Genomic DNA, 24854 nt, shown 5'->3' with positions numbered 1-24854 from the left:
CTTGATTGGTTTTTGAAGTGACTCGGTTGAAAAGTTGATGGAACAACTGTTGAGACAATTAAAAAGATTATCAGGCCAAATTATCAACTCATCCTTGTTAGATTGAGGATGTACCTAGTCAAATAAAAAACTCGACCTAATTATATTTAGCCGTGTTTAAATTTTCGTGGAGAAAAAATAATTATTTATTTTAAAATATTATTAATCTAATATATGTGTATTCAATACAACTGAGTTGACTCACAAACGTTCAATTTGATAATAGTCAAGAAAAATGCTCCAAATACACATTTTTCAAATCGCACACGAAGATAAGAAAAAAAGCTAAGATATGTATTCTTGGGATAAAAGATTTTGATGCCATAAAAAAACTATGAGAAGCACTTACTATTCTTACGAAGATCGGAATCATGCATCCCGAAGCCTACAAATTTACAGTTCCCAAACTTGTCCACGTCATGCATAGAGTCAATTGAGTATGCCACCTCGCGAGTCATATTATTAGGACTCAAAAATAATCTTTTTTCATTTTTCTAATTGCCTGTTTCAGTTTGGGTAAGAATATGCATAGTGAAAAATACTTTTCTTACTAAGTAAGTAAGTGAAATCTTACTAACTTAGTAAGTGGTCATGGGGGCTCATGTCGACTCCTATGTTTGCCTAATAAATCCTCTAGACTTACAATTATATAACATATTTAAAAAAAGATTGAAATAAAATATTTTGAACTTGATCTAAAATTAAAATCCAATGGTGAAAAAATAAAATTTTTAAATCTTTTTTAATTGTTTGAACATTCTAAAAGTTTTGTGATCTACCTCCTCGTGGCCGATCATGTTTTTTGGATGTCCAATGGTATTGCAATTATAAACGTTCCTAACTTAGTTTTTCTTTTGGTAATGTATCATAGCACATTCAATCAATCAAAATTTCATATACTCATAATATTAATAAATTTTGTAGATGGGAATTTGCGTTTACCTCAAGTTACTCAACTTTGTTGCTCTGTCATCCTTGCTCCTTAGTGATGGCACTGTTGTGGTAACTGTCAATAATTCATATTTTATGAATTATTTTTTGTAATTAATTCTTATCCTTTTTTTTTATTTTTATTTTATATAGTTCAAAAATAAAGTTGATTGTTTGTGTGTAATTCCATGAAGAGATCTATTAGATCCAATTTAGTGTCACTAATCATTTTCAAGGAGGATAGAAATACAACTTAGGCATTTTTGATCTTGGATAATTTGAGTAGTAAATAAGCCTACTGGAATTGACACCATCGTCTTTCATGAAAAATTCAAATCTTGGATAAATTTATTCCATAAAGATTGAAGACAATGAGTACAAAAATTCTAATGACACTTCAATGTGAAATTGACCATATTAGGATTATCCTCCCACAAAATACAAGATTGGGTTTATCCCCTGTTTATCAAAAGTTTGCATTATTGATTGGCGATGAATCAACGATTTTAGGTATTTGTTCAAATACTCTCTAAGAACATAGATAAATTACCAATTCAAAATCTAACAGTTAACTCCTTCGTAGTTAACAATGGATTAAGATGATAAAATTAAACATACATTTTATAGGGGATAATCCTAACACTATTTGCCAATTTTGCCGGGGCTATTACCATAATTCCCAATGAATTTTTAGGGAGAGAGCATCATCAGTTAAAATTGAAATAGATGATTTTTATGGTAGAAGGTGGAAGATAGGTTATTTTAGTAATTTGCACTTTCGTAGAATACCATGGTCAAGGAAATGTTTTGAAAACAGAGGGGTATCTCAAGTATTCAATAAAATCTAAGGGGTAAATCTAAATTACCCTCGTTTTTCTGTCTTGCGGTTTAGGGTTTTGAGGGCAGACTCGCAATCACTTGAGATTAACCATATTCTCGCTCTCTCTGTGTCTGTCTCGCTTGTCTTCTTCTCCACCATGAGCAGATCAGGCCAGCCCCCGGATCTCAAGAAGTAAGCTTCTTTCTCCATATGCGTGTGTGTGTGTGTTTCTAGGGCTTCGATTTTGATCTCTTTTTTTTCTTCTTCTCTTCACCTGCAACAGATACATGGACAAGCAGCTTCAGAGTAAGTTCTTGATCTCTAATTTACACTCGTACAAACTTTTTATGCCTGCTTCGTTATGTTTTCTTGTATTTCTTATCTGCTAGGTTTCATATGCACAATTAGGGTTTTATATCCTATTTTTATCTTTCTTCAATGTTCAATTGATACTAATATGGTTTCATAAAAAAATTGATAAAAATTTGTCTACACCACACCATTTATACTCCTCACATCCCCATATTTCATCGTCTCCAACAATAAATTTAGTACTATGCACGCCTCTTCCAAACCCAAACTACTTGAGAAGTCCTCACTTGAAGTGAGTACCTTCCAATATTTCACTCCAAATCTAGGTCCAATAAACATGAAACCTTCCTTGCTGAACCTTTGTAGCCATTTTCCTAGCAATGACTTGTTCATTGATACCATCCTCACCCCTATACTCTGCGGATATATAGATATTCTTGATTCTAGTCCGGAACCTGGACCATGGTTTAAGAACTTGGTATTTTGTCTTGTTTGGCCCACCGTCTTTGACGAGAATAAACTGTTTAACTTGGTTTATAATTATGTATTGGGTGGTGTTTAGAGGCCCTAAAGAGAGCCAAACATTGTGCTAGACATTTTTTCAATGTATGGGTTAGAAGTTTAAGAATGGGATGTTTTTTTGTGAGGGTGATCTCTATGATGAGAAGATCTCATAGAGATCATCCTCACCAAAAATCAGCCTATTTTGGAACTTCTAACCTTGTCAAAAGTGATTTATAAAAATCGATCGGTCCACGATTCTTCAACTTCTAAATAAGGGTAGGAAGTTTCAGAATGAGCTGGTTTTTGGTGAGGATGATCTCTTCGCCATAGAGATCATCCTCACAAAAAAATAGCCCATTCCAAAACTTTTAACCCCTATTTTGAAAAATGTTTGGCTCTGTTTAGGGCTTCTGAACGCTTCCCTTATGTATTAGCATATTTATATGCAAATAATTATATTTGTTTAATAAATAAGGTGGATTAGTAGGTGTTTAGTCACAAGATCATATTTTTTTTAGATAATAAAAGTTTACATTATTAAAAATAAATTATTTCAATCAAAAATTGAAAACTTGGATTACTTAGGGCGTGCTTGATAGCGCTTCTAAACGCAGCTTTTGGTGCGTTTGCGTCAAAAAGCAAATTTTTCCTCGCGTGCAACGTGCTTGATAGCGCTTCTTAACTTTGCGTTTCGAAATTTGAAACGCAATTTGTTATAGTTGACCGCGGTTTTGAAAAGCACATAACGAGAGCTTCGCACAGCTGAGTTGAAAAGCGCGGAAGTGAAAAGACGAAAATAACCTTCGTCTTTTATCAAATTTTCAGCCACAGTCAGCGATAAAACGAAAGACTCGACTGTAACCCTTCGTCCATTCTCTCTCTCTCTCTCTCATCGATTTCGACAGTATCGACGACCTACCTTGACGACCGGCGATCAATTTTCCGATCCTAACCCATCGACAAAGACGACGTTGTCTTGTTAAACCGAAACCCATCGATTACCAACAAAGGATTCGAAACCCATTTGTCATTAAACCTAAAATCGGTGAAGACAGCGACGCCAATCGACGCCATTGACAACTCCGAGTCCGATCGACGCCATTGACGACGACGAATCGAAGTCTAAGCGAACTCAAACTCTCCGTTTGCCTCTTTTCCGATCGATGCCTTTCGATTCCTTCTCACAGCAGCTTCGAACAAGATCTGTGAGCTCTCTCTCTCTCTCATCGATTTGGATCTTTGAAGAAATTGCAACTTGAAGATCGATTAACAGAACTTTTTCTTGTTAGATTTTTAGATTTGTTTTACTGTTTTTCTTGTTAGATTTTATTTAAAAAAATAAATATTTACTATTGATCGAATCAGAAATTATTGCTTATATGCTGTGATTTCTCTGTGATTTCTCTCTGTGATTTCTCTCCTATATGCTGGATCTCTCTCATATAGCCATCTTTAACTTTTCTCCCCTAAATAAAACCTTAGGAAAATCTGAAAATCTAAATCTCCTTTTAGTCTAGTCCCACCATCAATTATAAAGAAAAACTAGTTTACTGTTTTTTAACATTTTTACACAACCATGGAAAATCTCAGCATAAGAGGGCAAGCCAATTGAAGTCAACTTTTCATTCTCCTAAAATTTGTTGTGGCTAATAGTGTTATGTATTTTCATTTTTCCCATTTTTATGATTAAATGATTAGTCATGGTTCAAAGTATAGATTATTCTTAGAATTTATCATCCAAAGATGTCTTGGTCTCAAGCTGATGGGAATGCCATGTTATGGATTTGTCTTGGATTTCAACTGACCAAAAGAGCCCCCAAGATTGGAACTTCGAACCATGTTTTACAAATAAAATGATTTAGCATAAGTTATATATGGAAATGAAGTTTAAAAATTCTATAAGCTTGAATCCATCTGTTAATAAGGATCTGATATGATTTTGGAGCTTTGTGTCTGATTATAACTTAGAAAAGCTTTGGTTTTATGTTATAAGCTTTGGTTTTGGTTTTATTTATTTACCAGGTCAAGATTATGCGTATATTTTGAATTTGTAGTTTTAACTCTTTTTGAAGCTTAAAAAACAAGTACTACATAAGTGGTAAGATAGAGGGGGCCACCAGAACGAAGATTCCCTTCTCTCTCTCTCTCTCTCTCTCTCTTCTGCTTTTATATTTCAACTTCTACTTTAAGCCAACTTCCTCTTATATAATTCATTGTTAGCTTTTCCCAACAATCAGGTTTCCTCTGCCTAGTCCATCATTTCTTCGCTTGGGGACATCATAGTTTGGATTGTATTGGAGGGTTGTACAATGGACTTAAAGATTTTCACCCATTGGACATTATGTCATTATTTTTTCGATTAGTTACCATCATTTCAAACTAAGATGAACTAGGTATGATTTTCATTTTTCTAACTCTTCATTTATTCAGAGAATGAGTGTATTATGCAATCAGTGACTAAAACCAGTTGCCCACCCTCAGTTTTCTTGGATTGCCTCGTCAATTTAAAATGTGTGGAATGCTCTTTGGTGCGAACAAGAGTTGTTGTTTTTCATTAATTTATTTAAGTGATGCAGATGATATCTTCTCAAAAATCTCAAGCTTTTAGGTTCACCTTTTGTCACTTCATCCTCATAAAGAAATAGATGATGTAATAAATGATTTAATTCTGAATCAGCAACTGATTGTTTTAGTTGTAATTGTAAATAAGATTTACATAGATCACCAATCAGTACTTATATTTACTTGTATTTATGAATTTATGTATGTATATATGTATTGGTGGATTGTGTATTATGCAGGTATTTTGTTTATCAGGAAAATTTTATATGTCCATTTTTAAGAGGAGATGCTGCCGAAATTTCTATAGAATTATAAATTTTTCTATAATTTTTATAGACATTTTAAAATTAAAATAATAATTATTTTAATTTTTATATAATTTTATTATATTTATATATATTTAGTGTAATTATATAATTATAGGAGTATTCTGGTAATTTTTAATGTATTCTGGGTGCATTATCAACCTTAAGGGTATTTTGGTCATTTTACCCTAATACAGCAAATTCTTGAAGCTGTATCAAGCAGTAATTACCAGATTCTGACAGCAGATTCAGACAGCACAGCACTTTTAGAAAGCTCTATCAAGCAAGCTTTTCAGTGTTTCAGATTCTGACAGCAGATTCTAGCAGCAGATTCTGACAGCAGATTCTGACAGCAGAAGCTGACAGCTAAATCAATCAGGCCCTTAGTCATGTTTCATTGACTCGGCTAATATTTTTCAATATACCTAACTTATATGGCTCCCCTCCATGGCTGCCCGGGCAAAGTGCTTCTTTGTTGATGTGATACTATTTTCATCTCTGACTTTGGAGTACCCAGTGTAGTTAAGGGTGAAAGGTGCACTTAAGGTGCAAATGCCTCCTAGTGCCTGAGTAAAGTAAGGCACAATAATATTATAAAAATTAAAAAATCTTAAGGCGTTGAAAGCTTGGAATCGTGAGTGCTTTGGTAGAATCAAGGTGAGGAAGAAAGTCTTGTTAGATAAAATAGATGATTTGTATAGGGAGGAAGAGGAGTTGGGTGCGCTCGATGGTGTGAAAAAAAGCCATTGATGTAATTTGAAAGCTGAATTCCAACAAGTGGCTCTTTTAGAAGAAATTAGTTGGAAACCAAAGTCTAAGGTGAGGTGGTTGAAGGAAGGTGACAACAACACAATTTTTCCATCATGTTGCTAATTTTAACAAAAGAAGTTATTTCATTGGGAAGATTTTAGTGGAGGGTAGATTGCTCGAGGATGAAGAGAGTATTAGAAACTTGTGGACTACTATCCCAAACTTTATTCGGAGGAGTGCAAAGAGAGACCTTTGTTGGATAAATTAGGCTTTGAAAATATTTCGAGAGCGATAAGGTTTGGCTTGAAAGACCGATTGGAGAGGATGAAGTTGTACAAGCAATCAACAACATGTCCAATGATAAAGCTCCAAGTCCCGATGGTTTTACGATGGGTTTCTACAAAGCTTGTTGGGACATGGTAAAAGAGGATTTGTGAAAGGCTATAAGTGATTTCTATGAGGAAGGTTTTTTGGATTATGGCTCTAATTCGGCATTCATTACTTTGATTCTAAAAAAAAAAGGGCGGAAGAATTGAGAGATTTCAAGCCTATTAGTCTAATTTCGTTTGCATATAAGATTTTATAAAAAATTCTTTCGTTGAGACCAAAAACAGTGATTCCAAACAATATTGGCAAAAAACAAGGGGCTTTCATCAGAGCCAAAATATTTTTGGATGGTATTTTGGTGGTCAATGAGTGTATAGATTCTAGGAAAAGGATGGGCATGGTGGGGCTTATCTATAAAATTGACATCGAAAAGGCCTATGATCATGTTAATTGGAGCTTCCTTTGGTACCTTTTGTATCGTATTGGTTTTGGGGAGAAATGAAATAATTGGATGAGAAAGTGTGTTTCTTCAACATTGTTCTCTATCTTGGTTAATGGAAGCCCAACTAGCTACTTTAGAAGCTCTAGAGGACTTAGACTAGGCGATCCGTTATCCCCTTTTCTTTTTAATATAGTGGTCGAAGCCTTGGGTAAAATGTTCCATCATGCCACCTTTTTGGGAGCGTTGTTTGGTTTTGGTGTGGCTAATAATGGACCGCAAGTCTCGCATCTTCAATTTGCAAATGATACGTTAGTTTTTTTGGACGCCAATACAAGTCAGGTTTGTTTCCTTAAGGGACTCCTTTGTTGGTTTGAGGTGGTGTCAGGCTTTCCCATTAATTTGAGAAAGCAACCTTTATGCTGTGGGTGAAATTCTTGATATTGAAGCGTGGGCTGAATTTTTAGGTTGTCAAATTAGTTCCTTGCCTTGTTCCTACTTGGGACTCCCGTTGGGAGCAACACACAAATCTTTGTCGATTTGGGTGGCCCTAATTGAGAGGGTGAGCAGAGGTTTAGTGTGTGGAAAGCTAGATAGATACTTGTTTAAAGGGGGGAAGATGACCCTAATTAGAAGCACATTGTCTAGCATTCCGATTCACTTCTAATCTGTTTGTGCTACCAAGGAAGATCGAGTTGGAGGTTGAGAAGTTGGTTAGAGATTTCTTGTGGAATGATAGATTGGGTAATGAAGAGATTCATCTTGTGAATTGGAAGTTGGTTTGTTATCTTAGAAAGTTAGGACATCTTGGTTTTAGGAGATTTAGGTCTGTGAATAAAGCTTTGCTCGGGAAGTGGTGTTGGCACTTTGTAGTTGAAAGGGAGGAGCTTCGGAGAAAAATTGTTGCCGCGAAGTTTGTGGAGTATGTAGGAGGGTGGAGTAGTTTACCTAGCAATATCTCGTTCGGTTGTGGGGTTTGGAAAGACATATCGAGAGGGAAGAATCTTGGGTGAGCATGTCCGTTTCGAGGTAGGGAAAGGGAACCGTATTCTTTTTTGGGAAGATTGCTGGTGTAGCGAAACTCCATTATAGCTTTTATTTCCTGGCCTATACTCTATTACGACGAGGAAAATAATGCTTGTTTCTGCTTTCTTGGTCCAGAATGAGAGGGGTGAGTTCTGGGACTTAGGTCTTAGAAGAAGATTAAATGACTAGGAAATCGAAGATGCAATCTTCATCCTGGATTTGCTAGCCTTAAACGAGTCCTTTGATAGACTGGGTTGATCATCAGATCTGAAAGGTAGTATGGATGGTCGTTATTCTATCAAATCTTTCTATTCCTTTTTTGAAGGCAACCAAGAGGTTTGTTTTCCTTCATCAGTTATTTGGTCCTCTAAGGTGCCAACCAAAGTGTCTTTCTTTTTATGGTTGGCGGCTTTAAATAGACTCCCCATGGTCGATGTCCCTTGGCGTAAAGGTCTTGTGTTGATTGACTATTGTTGCTTGTGTAAATCAAGTGGGGAGTCGGTTGATCATATTTTAATCCATTGCAAGTTGGCTTATCTCATTTGGTTCCATTTCCTTTCACTTTAAGGTTTCTTGGTGCCAATCACGTTCATTTCCTTCCCTTTTATTTGGTTGGAAGACTCCCTTTCATGGTAGTAAGGTAAGGATTCTTTTGAAATTAACACCCTTTGCAACTTGTTGGGACTTGTGGAAAGAGAAGAACTCCCGAACTTTCTATGGGAAGGAAAACACCTTTCAAGAGATAATCTTCAATATCACCGGCTTGCTATTTTATTGGTGCAAGCAATATAAGGAGTTTCGAGGTGTTTTCTTTGAAGATTTTGTTTTTAGATGGGATACCATGACTAGGGAGTAGATCTTTTGCTTGTGTTTTCTCTTGTGGTTTTTTTTGTCTCCTTTGTTTTCTTTTGGCTTTGTGTTTTCTTCTTGATATCTATGTAGCCTTTGAGGACTCTTGGTCCTCCCATTTATAAAATTTTTACTCAGAAAAAAATTGAAAATTAAATAGTGAAAGGTGGTTTCTAGATATTTTACAATTATAAATGTGAGTTTTTACAAACAAGTTAAAGTATTCAACACTTCAAGAAGAACGATCAATAGTAAAAGAAAAAGTAGAGAGGAATAAGGAGAATAAAAAGAAGAGAAGAAATAAAGAAAAAGTAGGCCAACAAATTTTTTTTTTTTTTTTGGATAGGTAAATGGCTAGTGGTTAGCAAATGAAGTTGGGTTCAACAACATGTGTAGTTGCTGCTAAGGCAGAACAACAACTATGGCTATCAATGGTTGGGTTTTGGTCAGGCTTGGTTGAGCACTAACCAGACCCTAAAAAGGTAGGCTCAACCTTAGACTAGCCCAATACCCTTATTGGGCCTAAGTCAACTAAGTCCTAACGGGCTTGGGCTGAGTAAAAATCACCATATGTAAAATTCAATATTTTTTATGGTAAAAAATTGAACTTTCCAAAGAAATTTTATTTTGTATGTAAAAAGTATACAATCAAATCTGAAATGAGTCTTAATTAAATAAATTAATTCATTTTTAGTAAGGCGCACACCTAGTGTGCCTTGCACCTTGAAGCGTGTGGTCAAGGTGCGTGCCTCGGTGCGCCTTACTTAAACTGCCTCGCCTCACATGAGGCACGCCTGAGGTGCTCGCCTTGACTACATTGGGAGTACCATCTGTTGAATGGATTTGTCCTACCAATTCCACTTCCCGTTTAAAATGTAACATTTATGGAACAATGTTAAAGTTGATCTTAATGAATTTTTGTTGATGTTCTAGTATTTTCATCTCCGGCCTTGGAATACCATCTGTTGAAGGGATTTTGTCCCACCAATGCTCCCTGTTTATACATTCATGGAACAGAGTTCACTTTTACCTTGATGAACTTATTCATTAGGATTGGTGCATATTCCCGTTAAACTCTGAATGTAAGGTTTTGGAGTACAATCTGTTGAATGGATTTGTTCTCACCAATTCCTCCTGTTTAAAATGTAACATTCATGGAACAGAGTTCACTTTTATCTTGATGAACTTATTCATTAGGATTGGTGGAGATTCCCCCTAAACTTTTTGAATGTAACTAAATGAAATATTCCTTGCCACAGCCCCGAGACCTAGCCATAAACTCCTACAAATACCCAAGAAGCCAAAATTATTTGTACCTCTGAAATGATTGTGTATGCTGTTGCCAGAGGAGTGGCTTCATTGGTGTTAAGTAGCTATCACAACTTCTCGTACTGTAATGTTTTATTTAGTTGGTAAATTGGATTTGAGCCCACCACCTCAAATCTCATACCAGGTACTATTGTGTGATTTAGGGGAGGTTTCTTTCATCATCTGCCACCAAACCTTCAAGAAAGAATCAAATTGGCACTGTCGTATAGTTCATTATCTTTCTTCTATGTAGCTAAGCCCATTCTTGGGGAAATTTGATTGCTGAAATTCCAAAAGGGGCTCTGCTAACTTTCATTGATTAAATGACCTTGGACCTCACTTTCTAAGATTTTTTTTTCATCCTACACTGCCATCTATTGATTCTATGCTTTTCCCTCATTATATATATCATATGGTCTATGGCCATCGTTTGATCCATTTGCACACAAAAAAGCTAAGCTAATCATTCATCAGCAATAACATAATGGACATTATGCTATAACTATCTCAAGACTTCGTATTTTCTGCATCTATCATGCAATAAAAGGTTAGTGTGCCTAAAGGATAGCAGAAGCCATGGCCGAATAATTTGCTAGTCTCATAAGTGGCTTTATTTACCTATGATACTTGTTAAAAAAACATGTAAAGAATCGTAAGAGTGCAAATTAAAGAAATCCTTTTTATAAGTTGACTAGAAATAAATTAAAAATTGAAGGGCACTTGAAAAACACTTCTTTTGAAGCTTTGGCCGCAGCTGAGGTTGTGTGGCGCACAGGTTTAGAAATATAAATGACTTCTTTGTGTCAGTGTTTGGGTATGCATCCTTTCACAGAAATCATACCAATATAGTTTCTCATGTGGACATATATTCCTCTTCCATCATGGTCTGTGTTTTAGTAGATAAGAGTCCATGGATGGACATTGCTTCGTAATTTTGGAAGTTGTCTGGAAATATTGAAATTTATTGATTTCCACTCCTCTTGGGTTTGAAGCGGGGATTGTTTAGTCCATTTGTTAGGAGGGAACTGGAGACGAAACAACTCTTAACAAGAAATCCATACTTGTTCATAGGGATGGCGTCCAAGGCATAAGTGAACAACCTGACTAAAGAGTGAGGAAGTTGATATTTATCTCCAATGTTCTCTCATTTACTCATTCTTTTCTTGATCTTCTCTTCAGCTGTAGGGTTCTTCATTTGCTGTCATGTCAATAATAGTAATTTGTAGTTGGTTCTAAATAAGAACCAGTAAGTAACATACTGATGGTTTATACTCTATTTTCTTCAAATCCCACATGCTTACGAGTTCTACTGGAAATAGGTAAAACTCATTCCTTGGAATGGCAGTTGTTCATGAGTATGCCAATTAGGAATTAATCATAGCATAGCTGGATTAGTCACATTTTTGTGGTGCGACGGTTGTAGATAGCCTTTAATGATTTTTTCCTTTTAGTGAATATTGGTGGTTGTTTCATTAATAATTTATAAGGCATCTGAACTTAAGCCGGAAATCTTTGTTGCAGTAAAGCTGAATGCAAACCGTGTTGTGGTTGGAACACTTCGTGGGTTTGACCAGTTTATGAATCTGGTGATTGACAACACGGTGGAAATGAACGGCAATGAGAAAAACGATATAGGCATGGTGGTAGGTCCCTACTCTTCCTCCGTATTATTTAATAATCTCTATTATATAAACTACAAAACAATGATTTGCTTGCAGTACTTTGATAGTCTATTGGTCAATCCCCTGCAGGTTATCAGGGGAAACAGTGTGGTTATGATTGAAGCCCTTGAGCCTGTTAGTAGAGCACAATAGTTGTTTCTTTGGTGGTGTTGCAATTCTAGGTATTATCTTCGTGTATGTTTTGGATCATATGGTTCGTAGCATAGGTGGAAGGTGTACTTATTTATGGGGCTTTCCATTCCCTATTTACCTACATTATTTTGGCATATATACTGATGTAATGAAATAGAATATTTCTGTTTTCTAATGATTTTTTTCTTTCATATTTGATTATTCTCTATAGGCACTAGGATATTAATTGCTAATGTATAACCCTTAAGTTCATAGATTGCTTGATTAGGATAAAGCTTTGATGATGATAAGTGGATGGTCCACGGTTATTGATTAAGTGAGCTGAGCTAAACCCGACAGTAGAGACCTGGATGCATAAGATATCACAGCCCGAATTGATTAAAAGGGGAACCCTTTAAATTGAAAACATTAGTGGTGGTGGTCGATCAATGTGTCGTGAGCATCTTGAATTGTATGGATGGTGGATGATAATTGCATGCATGGAGTGGAGCAAAGAGAAATCAAACTAGAATAATGCTGATGCTGAAGTGACCTCAAGATTGGATCTCACATGGCACACCCTGGTCCAAAAGTGTAGGGGTAAAATAGATGCTTTCCTCGAGATATGAGGGAAAATGCATCTATGATTCCTATCCACTTTCACGTCAAGATGTGGCTATGAGGTCCAATGTTGAGGTCACTCCAGCTTTTCTTGTCATGTTGCCTTTGAAGGCAAAAACATGAGTTCGAATCAGAATTTGAAAGAAAATCTCTCTTCAAGAGGATAAAGGGCGTGATTCAGATGAGATATGTGGATTTTAACTTTTTATTCACTTGTGGTATCTTGGGCAGTATGGGATGGGTTGATAACTAATGCTCTTTTCTTGAGCCATTGTTAAAGTTGGAGAACGATACCTTCAGGTTATGCCCATGCCAAGTCCCATATTTCCAAAATAATCCTTCCTGGTTGCTGGTTGCTGGTTGCTTTTATGTTTCAAATATTTCCATTTGCAGTTGGCACATTTGATCTCTGCCTAAATGAGAGAATGGCTTCAAATCTCGTTCCACCGTCTCAAGAGACAAACAAGATGACTTAGATGATATTTTTGAAAATCTTTATTGAGTCAATAGGGGTTCTGTATATTTAATTAAAGTTACCTTCTTTTTATTTTTTATTTTATTTTATGATTTAAATATTTATTATAGTTAAATGAAAAATGAACTTGTAACTAGTCATCTTATAATCTGACTTATTTTATAAAAAAAATTATAATTGCTACACATAAAAATATTTTAATAAATAATTATAAATTGAGTTAAATAGTTTATCTTGTTTGAGATAAGATGCTTCGTCTGGGATAACTCGATTTCCTCCATGATGGGCACATCAAATTGCGTTTTGTAATGATGAAATGATTGTAGTAAAAGAACAATTAGAAAAAACTTTCTAAAGTACAATCGAGGGTACTTCTTTGTCAAGACTTCCCAATATCAAGACACAAAGCACCTGTCACTGTGGGTTTGAATATGCCACTCCTATTTAAAAGTGATCACCACCATTTAATTTGGACTTGTTTGATAATTCATAAAGGAAAAAAAAAGATGTTTGGGATCTCAATGATGGGTTCCATTGAGCTGTTGTTTCAAGCACTCTTGGCCGTGCTTTGCATGTCAACGCTGTCATGATTTATATCATTGATTTTATAATTTTTTCCCATTAACTAGGTCATTTTTCTATGGTTTCGTTGGCCCTAAATTAGGTGGTAGTTAAGTTTTTACAGCTATTGCGAATGTGATGTAGCACGCACATATTACGGTTAGGATCAACAATATAATGTAAAGGAATGCTCCAAAATCCTTACCAGTTGCCCCTCACTTCAATAATTCTGTATTTTTCATTAATGAAATTCAATTTGTTGATTATTGTAAAATATTTTCATTAATAAAATTATATTGTTTTTTTTTTCTTCTAAAATCTTATTTTTTAAAGAGAAAATTTCAAAATTTTGTATTGAAAACAATTCTAAAAAAGCCAATGATTCTTCCCAAAATTCGGATTATATTTGAATTGAACGAACTTTGTTATAAAGAGTATGGATTCGGACCTATGTCCAGTTTTTAAAAACATAATGCATGTTAGTATAGTATATTTCCAGATATCTTCACATATTTGTTTTTTAAAAATGGTAACATTTGCAACATGATATTAATTATGTCTTTTGGTATCCTTTTAAATACTTTATCTCCTCTGCTGTTTGTTTAATGGAGAACCTCCAACCTTGTTTAAGGCTGGTAGTTTCTTACTTTCCTTCCCGAGAGGTTTTTTGTGCACAAAGAAATCAATTTGGGATTTCATAAAATTCAGATTGACCAATTGTAGGACGTCTTATGTATTAAAGGCATCCCCAATTTACGAAATATCCATATTAGGGAAGCTCTCAATACAAGATTGGTTAATCTAGAATTCTGTAAAATCTTGGATCGATTCTTCTGTGTGCAAATAAATTCTCTTTCCTTTCGTAGGTGCTTAAATCCCCAGAAAATGTATAATTTTGCTAACCTCAACAATTTGTTGAATGCTCTTAAGATAGATATTAAAATAAGGGGTGAATTAATATTTCGTGAGTTGAAAATGAGTTATTTATGATTCCGGCCACTTTTCATTTTAATTACGAAATCATGAACAATCACATTTTGGTTAAATTTCTTTTCAGAACGAAGTGATTATTTCGCAGGTTTAAATTGACAATTTCACTGGTTCAAAGTAAAATTGTCACTTTAAACCTATGAAATAGACACTTTAAAAACCTCCGAATTCGTTATCGTTTATGTTTTGATAATTAATATGAACAATGAGTTGGAATCGAAAAACTGTCAAAAGTTGATCACTTTTTCATAAATATCTCTAAAATAAGAGTCCTGATTAAGAGGGTCAATGGGTTGGTTCAAGTTGGGTTCCAAAAGGAATCAATGTAAAAAACTGTTAATTTTTTTTGGTTCTCAAATTAATGGAATGATCAGAATTGGACCTATGATTCTTTTTTTTTTGGATTTCAATTATTGGTTCTTATTGGTTTTGTTCCTCAATCAATTAAGTTCCAAGATTTTTAACTGTAATTGATTATAATAAAAAAAATTTAGAAGGGAGATTTTCAATTTCAATATGGGTTTGAGTGTTGATTAAAGAGATATTTACTGGGCAGAGTTATCTCTATTACAATTTTATTACAAGAACTCCTTTACTTTATTAAATTTGTTACTCAACAAACTTTACCTTATAAAACTATGTTGGCTTGAGTAACTTAGTAAGATTTTTAAAATTAAGGATGTTGGGTCCACAAGGATTGGCACATTGGCAATCCAACACCACATACTTTTAGATTTCACCAAAAAAACTCAGATTCCAAAAAATAGGATAACAAAAATCTCTTTTAAACTTGATCCAAGATATTGAAAGTAGAAGGCCACCGAACCATTAAATTTAAAATTAAAATTCAACCATGAACATTAATGTTTTTTTTTATATTTATTTATAAGTTTTTAGAATTTTGTCGTCTACAGGTTTTGTGGTATCAAATCATGTCGGTGGTGTAAAAAACTGATGAGGTGAGTAAAATTTTCTTATTAGAAAAGTGTTCTTCTTACTCATCAAATCTTAAAATAGGACTCACATCTTTTAAAAAGATTAAATATCTATATTTTCTCTATTATCCTAATCCGTGCTTATTATTTACAATAATGTGAGTTTGAGATTGAGATTGAGATTGAGAGGTTGAGATGAGCTAAGAGGATGTACATCGTGAGTGGGAGTGGCCATTGGTGAAGAAAGCAAAGAAAGATTGTTGAATGCGACAAGATGATACGATTTCTTACATGGCACGAGAGAGAAAAGTTCTTTTACTGTTACTCATGTCATCAGCGCCGCATGTCAAAACAGTGTTGATCCATGAGCAATCAATCACACACAAACTTACAAAGAAATGGAGTTTTTTATTTTATTTTAAATGCAAAGAGATAGGTCTGCCACCTAAATCTCTCTTGATTAAATGGAAACCCTTAATCCTGATAGGACTCCTTCACTGACAAACAGAATGATTTCACTGTCATGAGACACAGAGAATAGAAACGGTAACCGCATGTTTTAACAATCTTTCCTTGCTTTCTTCGCCACTCAAGTTTTCAAAAGTGAACATCCTCTTAGCTAGCTCATCTCACTCTCTCTATGTATACCGTCCTCTCTTCAATCTCAAACCCATCTCTTTTTTATCTCGTTGTGTCCTAGCAGCCATGGCTAACAATGGTAGCCTTCAAAAAAACTTTAAGAACCCATTACCTGAAGACCCATTTTACTTTGAGATATTTGGTGAACTTTATTTCAGAGAGAAACCCGAATCATCATCATCTCTTCTTCCTCGTTCCATGATTGATGATATTGAGGAATCCAAGAAAGAGAGCGACGTAACTAGAAAAAACCAAGAGATGGAGAAGAAGGAGAAGCTGAGTGTTACTAAGAACAATCTGAAAGAGTTTGGGAACTTAAAGGCAAGCAGCAAAACCTTTCCTCCACCTATTACTTGTTTAGGTAAGAGTGGAAAGCCTCGGGTTTGCCTTAAAGCTTATCGCTTTGATGGGAGGTTAATTCTCGTGGAGAACAAGATTCTCACTGAAGAGGAAGAAGATTTTGCTGACGAAGAGGAAGGTGAAGGAAAGAAGTCTGAATAAAGATCTTAAAGCTCTGTGTTTTCTTTCCTTGTTCAAGGGAAATAAGTAATGGATTTGTCTTTAAGTGTTTCTAATAGGGTTGCTTTTATTGTAGAAAGTAATGTAGGTTTTTGGTTTTCTTTTCCTTAGTGTTATATGTTCTTTTTAAGGCTAAATATGTGGGATTGAACTCATCATCTGAGCTTAAATGAAAACTAGTATAAATGTGAATTGGAAGAAAATTACAGTGTGAAAAATCTCTCATGATTTTTATTGCAATGGCCATCTCTAATGTTTAGATTGTTTTGTGTTACCTTTCTCATTTGCTGAAGTCAGCCATTATTGCTACCTAGCAATGGCTTGCTTTCTCAAAATGTTCTACATTTGTACCTCATTCTTTCCATTTATCCACCATTAATTTTCAGTTCAGAAGGGATGATTGGATTTGAATGAAATGATTATTTGATCGCTTCGAGCATGTGGCAGATCTCAATTTTTGATTTTAACTCAAGTTAATAATCTCCCAATCACTTCGAGCATGTCGCACATCTTGCTTAGATCAATAAATATAGCTTGCGGGGGTAATAGCTGAAGTCGTCATAATAAAACAAAAATAACTAACTATATTAAGAATGAAGAGGAGCTAAATGACATAAGTTCCATTTAGAATTTTTTTGTTTTTGTTTTTATTTTTATTTTTACAGAGATAGATACAATTATTTTAAAAATTAGAGAAAATTTTCAAAATGTGATCAATTTTTGACAAAATTCCCATTCCAGCTCACTAGTTCACTGTTCATTTTAATTCCCATAATGTGAAGAGTGATATTGCAGGTTTTTCAAATGACAATCTCGCTTTTTTTTCTAAGTGACAATCTTGCAGGTTCACTACTTTTTACTGAAATCGTCACTATATAAACCAGTGAGATTGTCACTTTGAAAAAAATATCAGTGGTCTTGGTACTTTATAGTTGCAAGATCGTCACTTTGAAAAACATGCGATCTTTCTCTTCATGTTTTGGGAATTAAAATGAATAGTTAATCGGAATCAGAATTTCATCATATTCAACCCACAAAATGGTAATTTACCCTAGAAATTATGTAACAAGATGTGAATATGAAATGTTTACTTAATCAATCAAACTTATATGTTTTTTTCCAATTATTTTGGACAATTTCATGAATTTTTTGTATAGCTATAAAACTAAATTTACCTTTATCACCCTTACAGACAATTAAATTATTATTTTTCTTGAAAAATGATCTTTGTGGTCAAATTATACCAAGACTATTTCCATTCAATGCTTATCTAGAGTGTTGTGGTTGAGAAAATAACATGAAGCCTAGGAAATCAAATCCAATAGATTGAGTATGCTTGGAAACTCCTCTTTTAATGGCTTTAGGCTCATCATTGTGGGTAATGGGAGATGTATCAAAGAAGGACCTTCAACAATCATGATATTTTGGTCAATGCGTGAAGTTGGCAAAACTCCAACACCAAGTGTAGATGTGTGAGAGTTTAAGACTTTAAACCTCAGCTGCTTGGGTTTATAACTCACCACCATTCAAAAAGTTACGGTGTGAATGGACACTATAAAAAAAGTTTTTGAAATCTTATTTTTAAGCAAATTAACTCGAATATGATCTTCACCTAGAGGTAAATGGTAAAGAGGTTTGGTTGTGAGACAAGTGTTAGGCATCTTGTCTCACCCATCAAGTTGGTGGTTACAAAGGATTAGCCAAATGTGAAGTATAAACTATTTTTTTTTTTTTTTTAGTTTTTTTTTTTAAGTTAGAAAAATTATAGATATTTACAAACACATAGAGGTATAGCTAGGTCCTTTATCTTGCTTTTGAGTGCAATGAGTAAGCTAAAAGGAGGATTTGAATATGCTGAAATTTTTTTTTATGAGCTTGAGGTTTTAGTATAAATCTAAATAGATTTTATCTTTTGGAATCTCTAGCTTCTACCATACATACATGTACTCTCTTGAGAGCCTATTTTTTTTGGTTGAGCTCTAGAGATATATCAATGGATTTGATGAATCCATTTAGGGAGCTTTCATCTTGTGCAAAAAAATGTGTCATTTAGGGATTGTTTTTGTTGGCTTAGAGTATTAACTATATGGATTTAGGGGGATCTACACTTTTTACTCATAGCCATTTTAGACTAAAGAAAGAAGTGGTGTGTGTAAGGGTGTATGCGTGCAATATTCCATAAGAGAACTTATTCATAGACTTAGAAATGAGAGATTACTTCACATTGTGAAGATTTTCTTTCTTCCTCCTTAGGCCATTTGAAAGAAAGAATCTAGAGACTTGGTATTCAAAGTACTTGAAAAGTAAAGGAAATAGAAATAACTTGCAATGAAATTCAAATACTCGTTAAAGAGTTTATTATGGACTTAAAAATGGGAAGATTACTTCACATTGTGAAGGATAATTCTCTTCCTCTTTAAGACATTTTGAAACATAAGTAAAGTAATTACAATAGATTGCTTGGAATTTAAAATTCTTAAAACAAACACTACAAAATTTTAGGCTTTTAGCGGGGGTAAAAAACCACTGCAAATACCAAAAAACCGTCGCTATTATTAATAGTGATGGCCACTTGTAACGCCATTATAGGTGGCGTAGCTAAAGGCCATATGAAACCCTATAGTGGTGGTAAAAAACCGCCGCTAATTGATGTACTACCGTCGCTATAGATATAAATGAGACCTATAGTGACGGTCAAAACCCGTCGCTAATTGAAATTATTACCATCGCTATAGATATACATGAGATCTATGGTGACGGTCACAAACTGCCGCTAATTGATTATATTACCGTCACTATAGATATAAATGAGACCTATAGTGACTGTAGTGACCGCCACTAATTAATTTTTTACCGTAACTATAAATACGATTTTGAATGCTTATATTGGCGGTAATGGTCGCTACTAATAAGATTTTTTTTAAATTTTAAAATTATTTGTAATTAGATACCTATTTTTATACAACCTGTTAATTAAACACAATTACTTAGTAAATCAAATTAGGTAAGAGACAAGTATAACAAAATAATAAATTGATTGAATTAAGAGTCAATGCTTATAAATCCATGTTTGATGTTTACAAATTCAATGCTTATAAATCTATGTTTGTCACTCAAAAAACAAAAACTATCTATCATGGTTGTTGTTGTTGACACTAATCATTGTCGGGTTAATTGTGCTGCTCATCAACCTACACTTCATATACATTAATCAAATTAGTCATATCAATTAATATTTATCTATTAATAAAATATTTTAAAATATATTCAATTATCAATGAGAATTTACCTTTCTCATTAGAGTAATGATCAATTCCTTGAGTTTTTCCACCTCAGCATCTCTCACAATCTGTTGTTGCTCCAAAGACTCTAGTTTCTCCTTCAATCTAAGTACCTCAACAGAATCACTAGAGGAATTTTCGGAAGATGATGCAAATAATTTACTGGGAGTTGGTCCCAGGTCGACACCACAAACACGACTATGTCTATCAGGACCCAAGACCTGAGATAATACATCATTTCGACTTGTAATATCTTGAGAGCCTTCTGATAATAAACTCAAAAGTTCTTTTATCTTGTTCTGTAAATTATTTAAAAAAATCTTAGTATCTTCAAATTCAGATATTAGTATAATTTGTTAATACTTGATGAAAATTATTGTAAAAACAAACTTACAATCTTCTCCGTCGTGACCAAATCATTGGGCTTGTGTGTCATGAGAAATAAGATTGCTCGACTTGACTCAGTATTCGTTGAACTCTTTAATTTCTATGTGTATCATATTAAGACAATGACAACAATATTAGTTTATAATATAAATAATTAGGCATGAAATTGATAGATTAAATAATAAAAAAATATATATACCTCATCATATCTAATACAAGCTATACTCTTCGTCCCAACTATATGGGTCATTGTCTGTTGAGCACGATTTGCCTTATTTCTATGACTTCGAAACTGTACATTAAATAATTTGTGAGAAGTTAAATATATGAGATATAAAGTACTTTATAACTTGTTTGCAAGTTTTCATAACTCAATTGTATAAATTTTAAATATAAAATATACCTGCCCCTCCTCCGAATTCCAAAAGACTATGAGAGAATACCATTGAGCCTCCAAAACATAGGATGGACGATTGGCACATCAGGTTGCATCATCTTTATATTTATCATAGAATTTGATTTTCAACTTACATTTATGATCCTTCCACTTTTTGCCAACAAATTGTAACACAACTTGTTTAAGCGTGGCCGAGATATCAAATTTGGTCTGTATCAAATAATCAATTGAAAATTATGGGGTCAAAATCGTTCAATGCTAAACTCATAAATTATCTAATATTATATTATAATTAATTTATACCAATGTTGTCTGCCATGCATTTTCCTTCATTGATTCTGACATTGCATGCCAATCAAGGATGTCAAGTGGAAACATATGGCCATCGCAGGCTAATATACCTAAGTATCTTTGGAACTTAGAAATATGTCTCCCTACAGGCTGTCTATGGCTATCTCGCATTATTTCAAGCCTTTCTCCTGGCTTTAGATTTTGTAATGAGAGGCATCGAGTGCGGCCTCTTTTTTTCTCTTTGACTTTGTCCTCTCACCAGATGAACTTTGTTCAGGTTCCATCTGCAAATGTTAACTGTAACAGAAAAAATAAATTATCTATCTAGATAATTATGTTTTATATACTAATTGTTGAAAAGTATATGCAACAAGTTATGCTTTATTTACTACTAAAACAAGTTAGATTCACTAACACCTCATACAAGGACTAGCATTATATCGAAATCTGTGATCAATTGATAAGAATCGACGATGCCCCATGTAACAGTATTTTCGACCCTTGTACAAGTAACGATTGCATGTGTTCTTGTGACAGTTAGGACATGCAAGCTTCCCTTTCGTACTCCAACCAGACAAGATGGCATAACCTGGGGGAAATTACTAATGGTCCAAATTAATGCCGCACGCATAAAAAATGTCTCATTCCTCGAGGCATCATAAGTATCTAATCCAGTTTCCCATAAATCTTTCAGTTCTTCTATTAGTGGTCTTAAGTACACATCAATGTCATTTCTAGGCCCAAGGGGACCTGGAATAAGCAATGATAGCATCATAGAAGACTGTTTCATACACATCCAAGGTGGAAAGTTGTACGGAATTAGAACCACAGGCCATGTGCTGTGAGCAATACTCATTGTCCGGAATGGATTGAACCCATCAGTCGCCAATCCAAGTCTAATATTGCGTGGTTCTAAAGCAAAAGAAGGGTTAATGTTATCAAAATGTTTCCATGCTTTAGAATCTGCAGGATGCCTCAACATCCCATCCTTAATGCGACCATCATCATGCCATCTCATGACTGAAGCAGTTTTTGATGACATAAACAATCTTTGTAGTCTTTGTTTCAACGGAAAATGACGTAAAATCGTGGCAGGGGTTTTCTTTTTATCACCTAGTGAGTCATCTTCCTTCAACCTTGGAATTCCACAAATGTCACAAACATCTTTATTATTAGCCTCCTTCCAATACAACATACAATCGTTGGGGCATGCATGAATTTTGTTGTAGTTGAGTCCTAAATTTGTAATAATTTTCTTAGTTTGGGTGAAATTATCGAGAAATGTAAAACCTTCCGGGAGTACCTCTCTCAACAAATCAAGCAACATGGTAAATGACTTATTACTCCATCCAGCAAGACATTTTATGTGAAATAATCTCACGATGAATGACAATTTGGTGTGTTTCCTACACCCTGGGTATAATTCCTGTTCAACATCCTTTACTAGCTTGAAGAATTTCTCAGTATCTGTATTCTTACCACTTCTTGTTGTTTGTGTCGAAACGTTAATATCACTAGTTGTGTTGTGCATACCAAGCAAATCGTGTAATAAATGTCCCATTTCTTCACTTCTCACATCGGGTTCAATATCCATCACATGTGTATCGGATGAGGATTGTGCTATGTCTTCTCCATGAAACCACCATGTAGTATAATTTTTATCAAAACCATCACATATCATATGATCATATGCTGTTTCTTGATCCTTATACAACACGTTATTGCAGTTGGGACATGGACATTTCAACATCCCGTTGATAGTTGCTCCGTGAGTAATTGCAAACTCAATGAAGTCTTTCACTCCTTCAATGTATTCTTGACTAAGCCTTGACTTAGTGATCCAATTCCTATCCATGAGGTAGCTATGGACAAATACCTAAGGGAAAAAGGTTCCAAATGCATTACTTTAATATACTTTGACACATGGGAGACTCAAGCTATATATCTAAACTAAATAACTCAATGATCACTATGGAGAAACTATCAATAGAAGAAAGAGTGATTGGTCAATATATAGAAAATTTCCAAGCAGTTAAAATATGCTTTAAGCTATCCAAGATACATGAGGAATTTATTTCAATCCCAATCTTGAGGATACATGATTATAACAACTAGTTGGTACGTTGGTTAGCATGCCTCATGACACATAAAGAAAACAACATATGTTGGCATGTAATTGATGGATGATCCTTGTTGCGAACATTAGCAAATAAAAAATTAACTAGAAGTAGCTCATACCTCTATCAACTTCTTCAAACAGATTGTAGCCCTCTCCAAGGCTTCAACATCTTCATCTATCCCCAAATATTCGAATTGGAATCTACAAGATGGAGAAATAAGTACAGAAATAAGTTATTCTGAATTCTGATGTACAACCCTTTGTTTTTTACCATCTGTAAACTATAATCTGAATCCTGTTTTATTCATAAATGTATACTAAAATGGAGAAACAAAGTGATCTACTCAAAAGTATTCAAAAAAAATAAAAAGGTGTTCCTAAAGGGTTGATTAGATGAAGGTTTTAAAAATGGCTGTTAATAATTGATTAATGATGATGACATTATAAATGCCCTTTGTGTTAAGATGATCCTTGTCATCTTTATTTGGTTTTTATTTACTGTTCAATTAACTTGTGATGGATAACAAGGCACCCACTTCTCGTCAATCTATTAAGAATTCTGCATCAGATGGAAATCCTAAGCTACAAATAATCTATCCAATATACATGAGAAATCTGTTTCCGTGCATAAGAGAGGGCAAATAAGAAGGAAACTGAAATTAATGTCTCATGTAATAATTGGTGCACAAAAAGCATCTCATGAAATTTTGTAGTGTGTGAAAGAGTATTACTCTTATGCCTTTTTACAAGCTATATACAATTGGAAAGATTTTGGTTAGACCTTTCTAAAGGATCCGTATTACAGTTTTATTTGTAAATACCATTTTGATGACACCTTGACCATGTCTCTGATTACCCAAATAACATGCAAGTTATTATGACACCATGAACAGTCCCCATTAAGCTATTAGCTCAATCCCATCAAAAGCCATAGAAGAGAAATTAAGTCAATTTTGTTGACAAGGAGCACTTCATCTAAGAAGTAATCGATACAAACTTAAGCGTGCAAATCTTTCGAAAATTTAGTGGGGAGTCGGTACTTGTGGAAAAACATGTATTAACATGGAAAAGCAAGTAGAGATAAGTAAATACACTTACCCGCAAATTCCCATATTATTTATCATCCCACCTTTGAAATAATTGAAGAACTATTTTGTAAAAGGAACTTTTATACGACATTTATTCACCTTAAATTTGGAGGATTCCCATATCTTTCAGCACAAGGAATGGATATGAACTTTTAAAGATCAACATAAACATAGAGTCCAAATAATTACTACAAAAATGCAATGAATTCTAAAAATGAAGGTAAAAACACACAAACATTTGTAGGATATAGCAATACTTACAAGTACTGCAAATCTGTAAGTGAACCAAGTTGTGCAGTCAGTTGACCAGACAAACCCACATTTCCAAGATCACTAAAACGAGACATGTGAAGAAAATTACATTCACCATCATGTATGCTATACCAATCATAAGCATTTAATATTGCAAAAGTTATGGACAACCTCCTTTATTTCCTTTAAAGGAGAACATTTGGAACCAAAAGGAAGAATCATCAATTGAAGGAACTATGGACTCATTCGAACCCGTTGAAAACACTAGGTCAGACAGTAATAAAGACTTAGAATCGAAAGATGAAGATAACGACTAGTTTATGGACTTGAATCCC

At 34.3% G+C, this 24854-nt stretch overlaps 1 protein-coding gene across 1 annotated transcript; it reads left to right on the top strand.

Annotated features, from left to right (window-relative positions):
* Positions 1 to 1840: 1840 nt before the first annotated feature.
* LOC147400086 (putative small nuclear ribonucleoprotein G) lies at positions 1841 to 12176 on the top strand. The gene is made up of 4 exons (XM_086445700.1): positions 1841 to 1981; positions 2073 to 2095; positions 11693 to 11814; positions 11923 to 12176. The coding sequence occupies exons 1-4, from the start codon at positions 1947 to 1949 to the stop codon at positions 11983 to 11985; spliced, it is 243 nt and encodes an 80-aa protein (XP_086301826.1). The 5' UTR covers positions 1841 to 1946; the 3' UTR covers positions 11986 to 12176.
* Positions 12177 to 24854: the final 12678 nt, after the last annotated feature.

This window comes from Akebia trifoliata, chromosome 6, assembly GCF_017979445.1.
Source record: "Akebia trifoliata isolate Shusen 1 chromosome 6, ASM1797944v1, whole genome shotgun sequence".
NCBI lineage: Eukaryota > Viridiplantae > Streptophyta > Magnoliopsida > Ranunculales > Lardizabalaceae > Akebia > Akebia trifoliata.
This window is presented reverse-complemented; position numbering and strand designations above follow the sequence as displayed.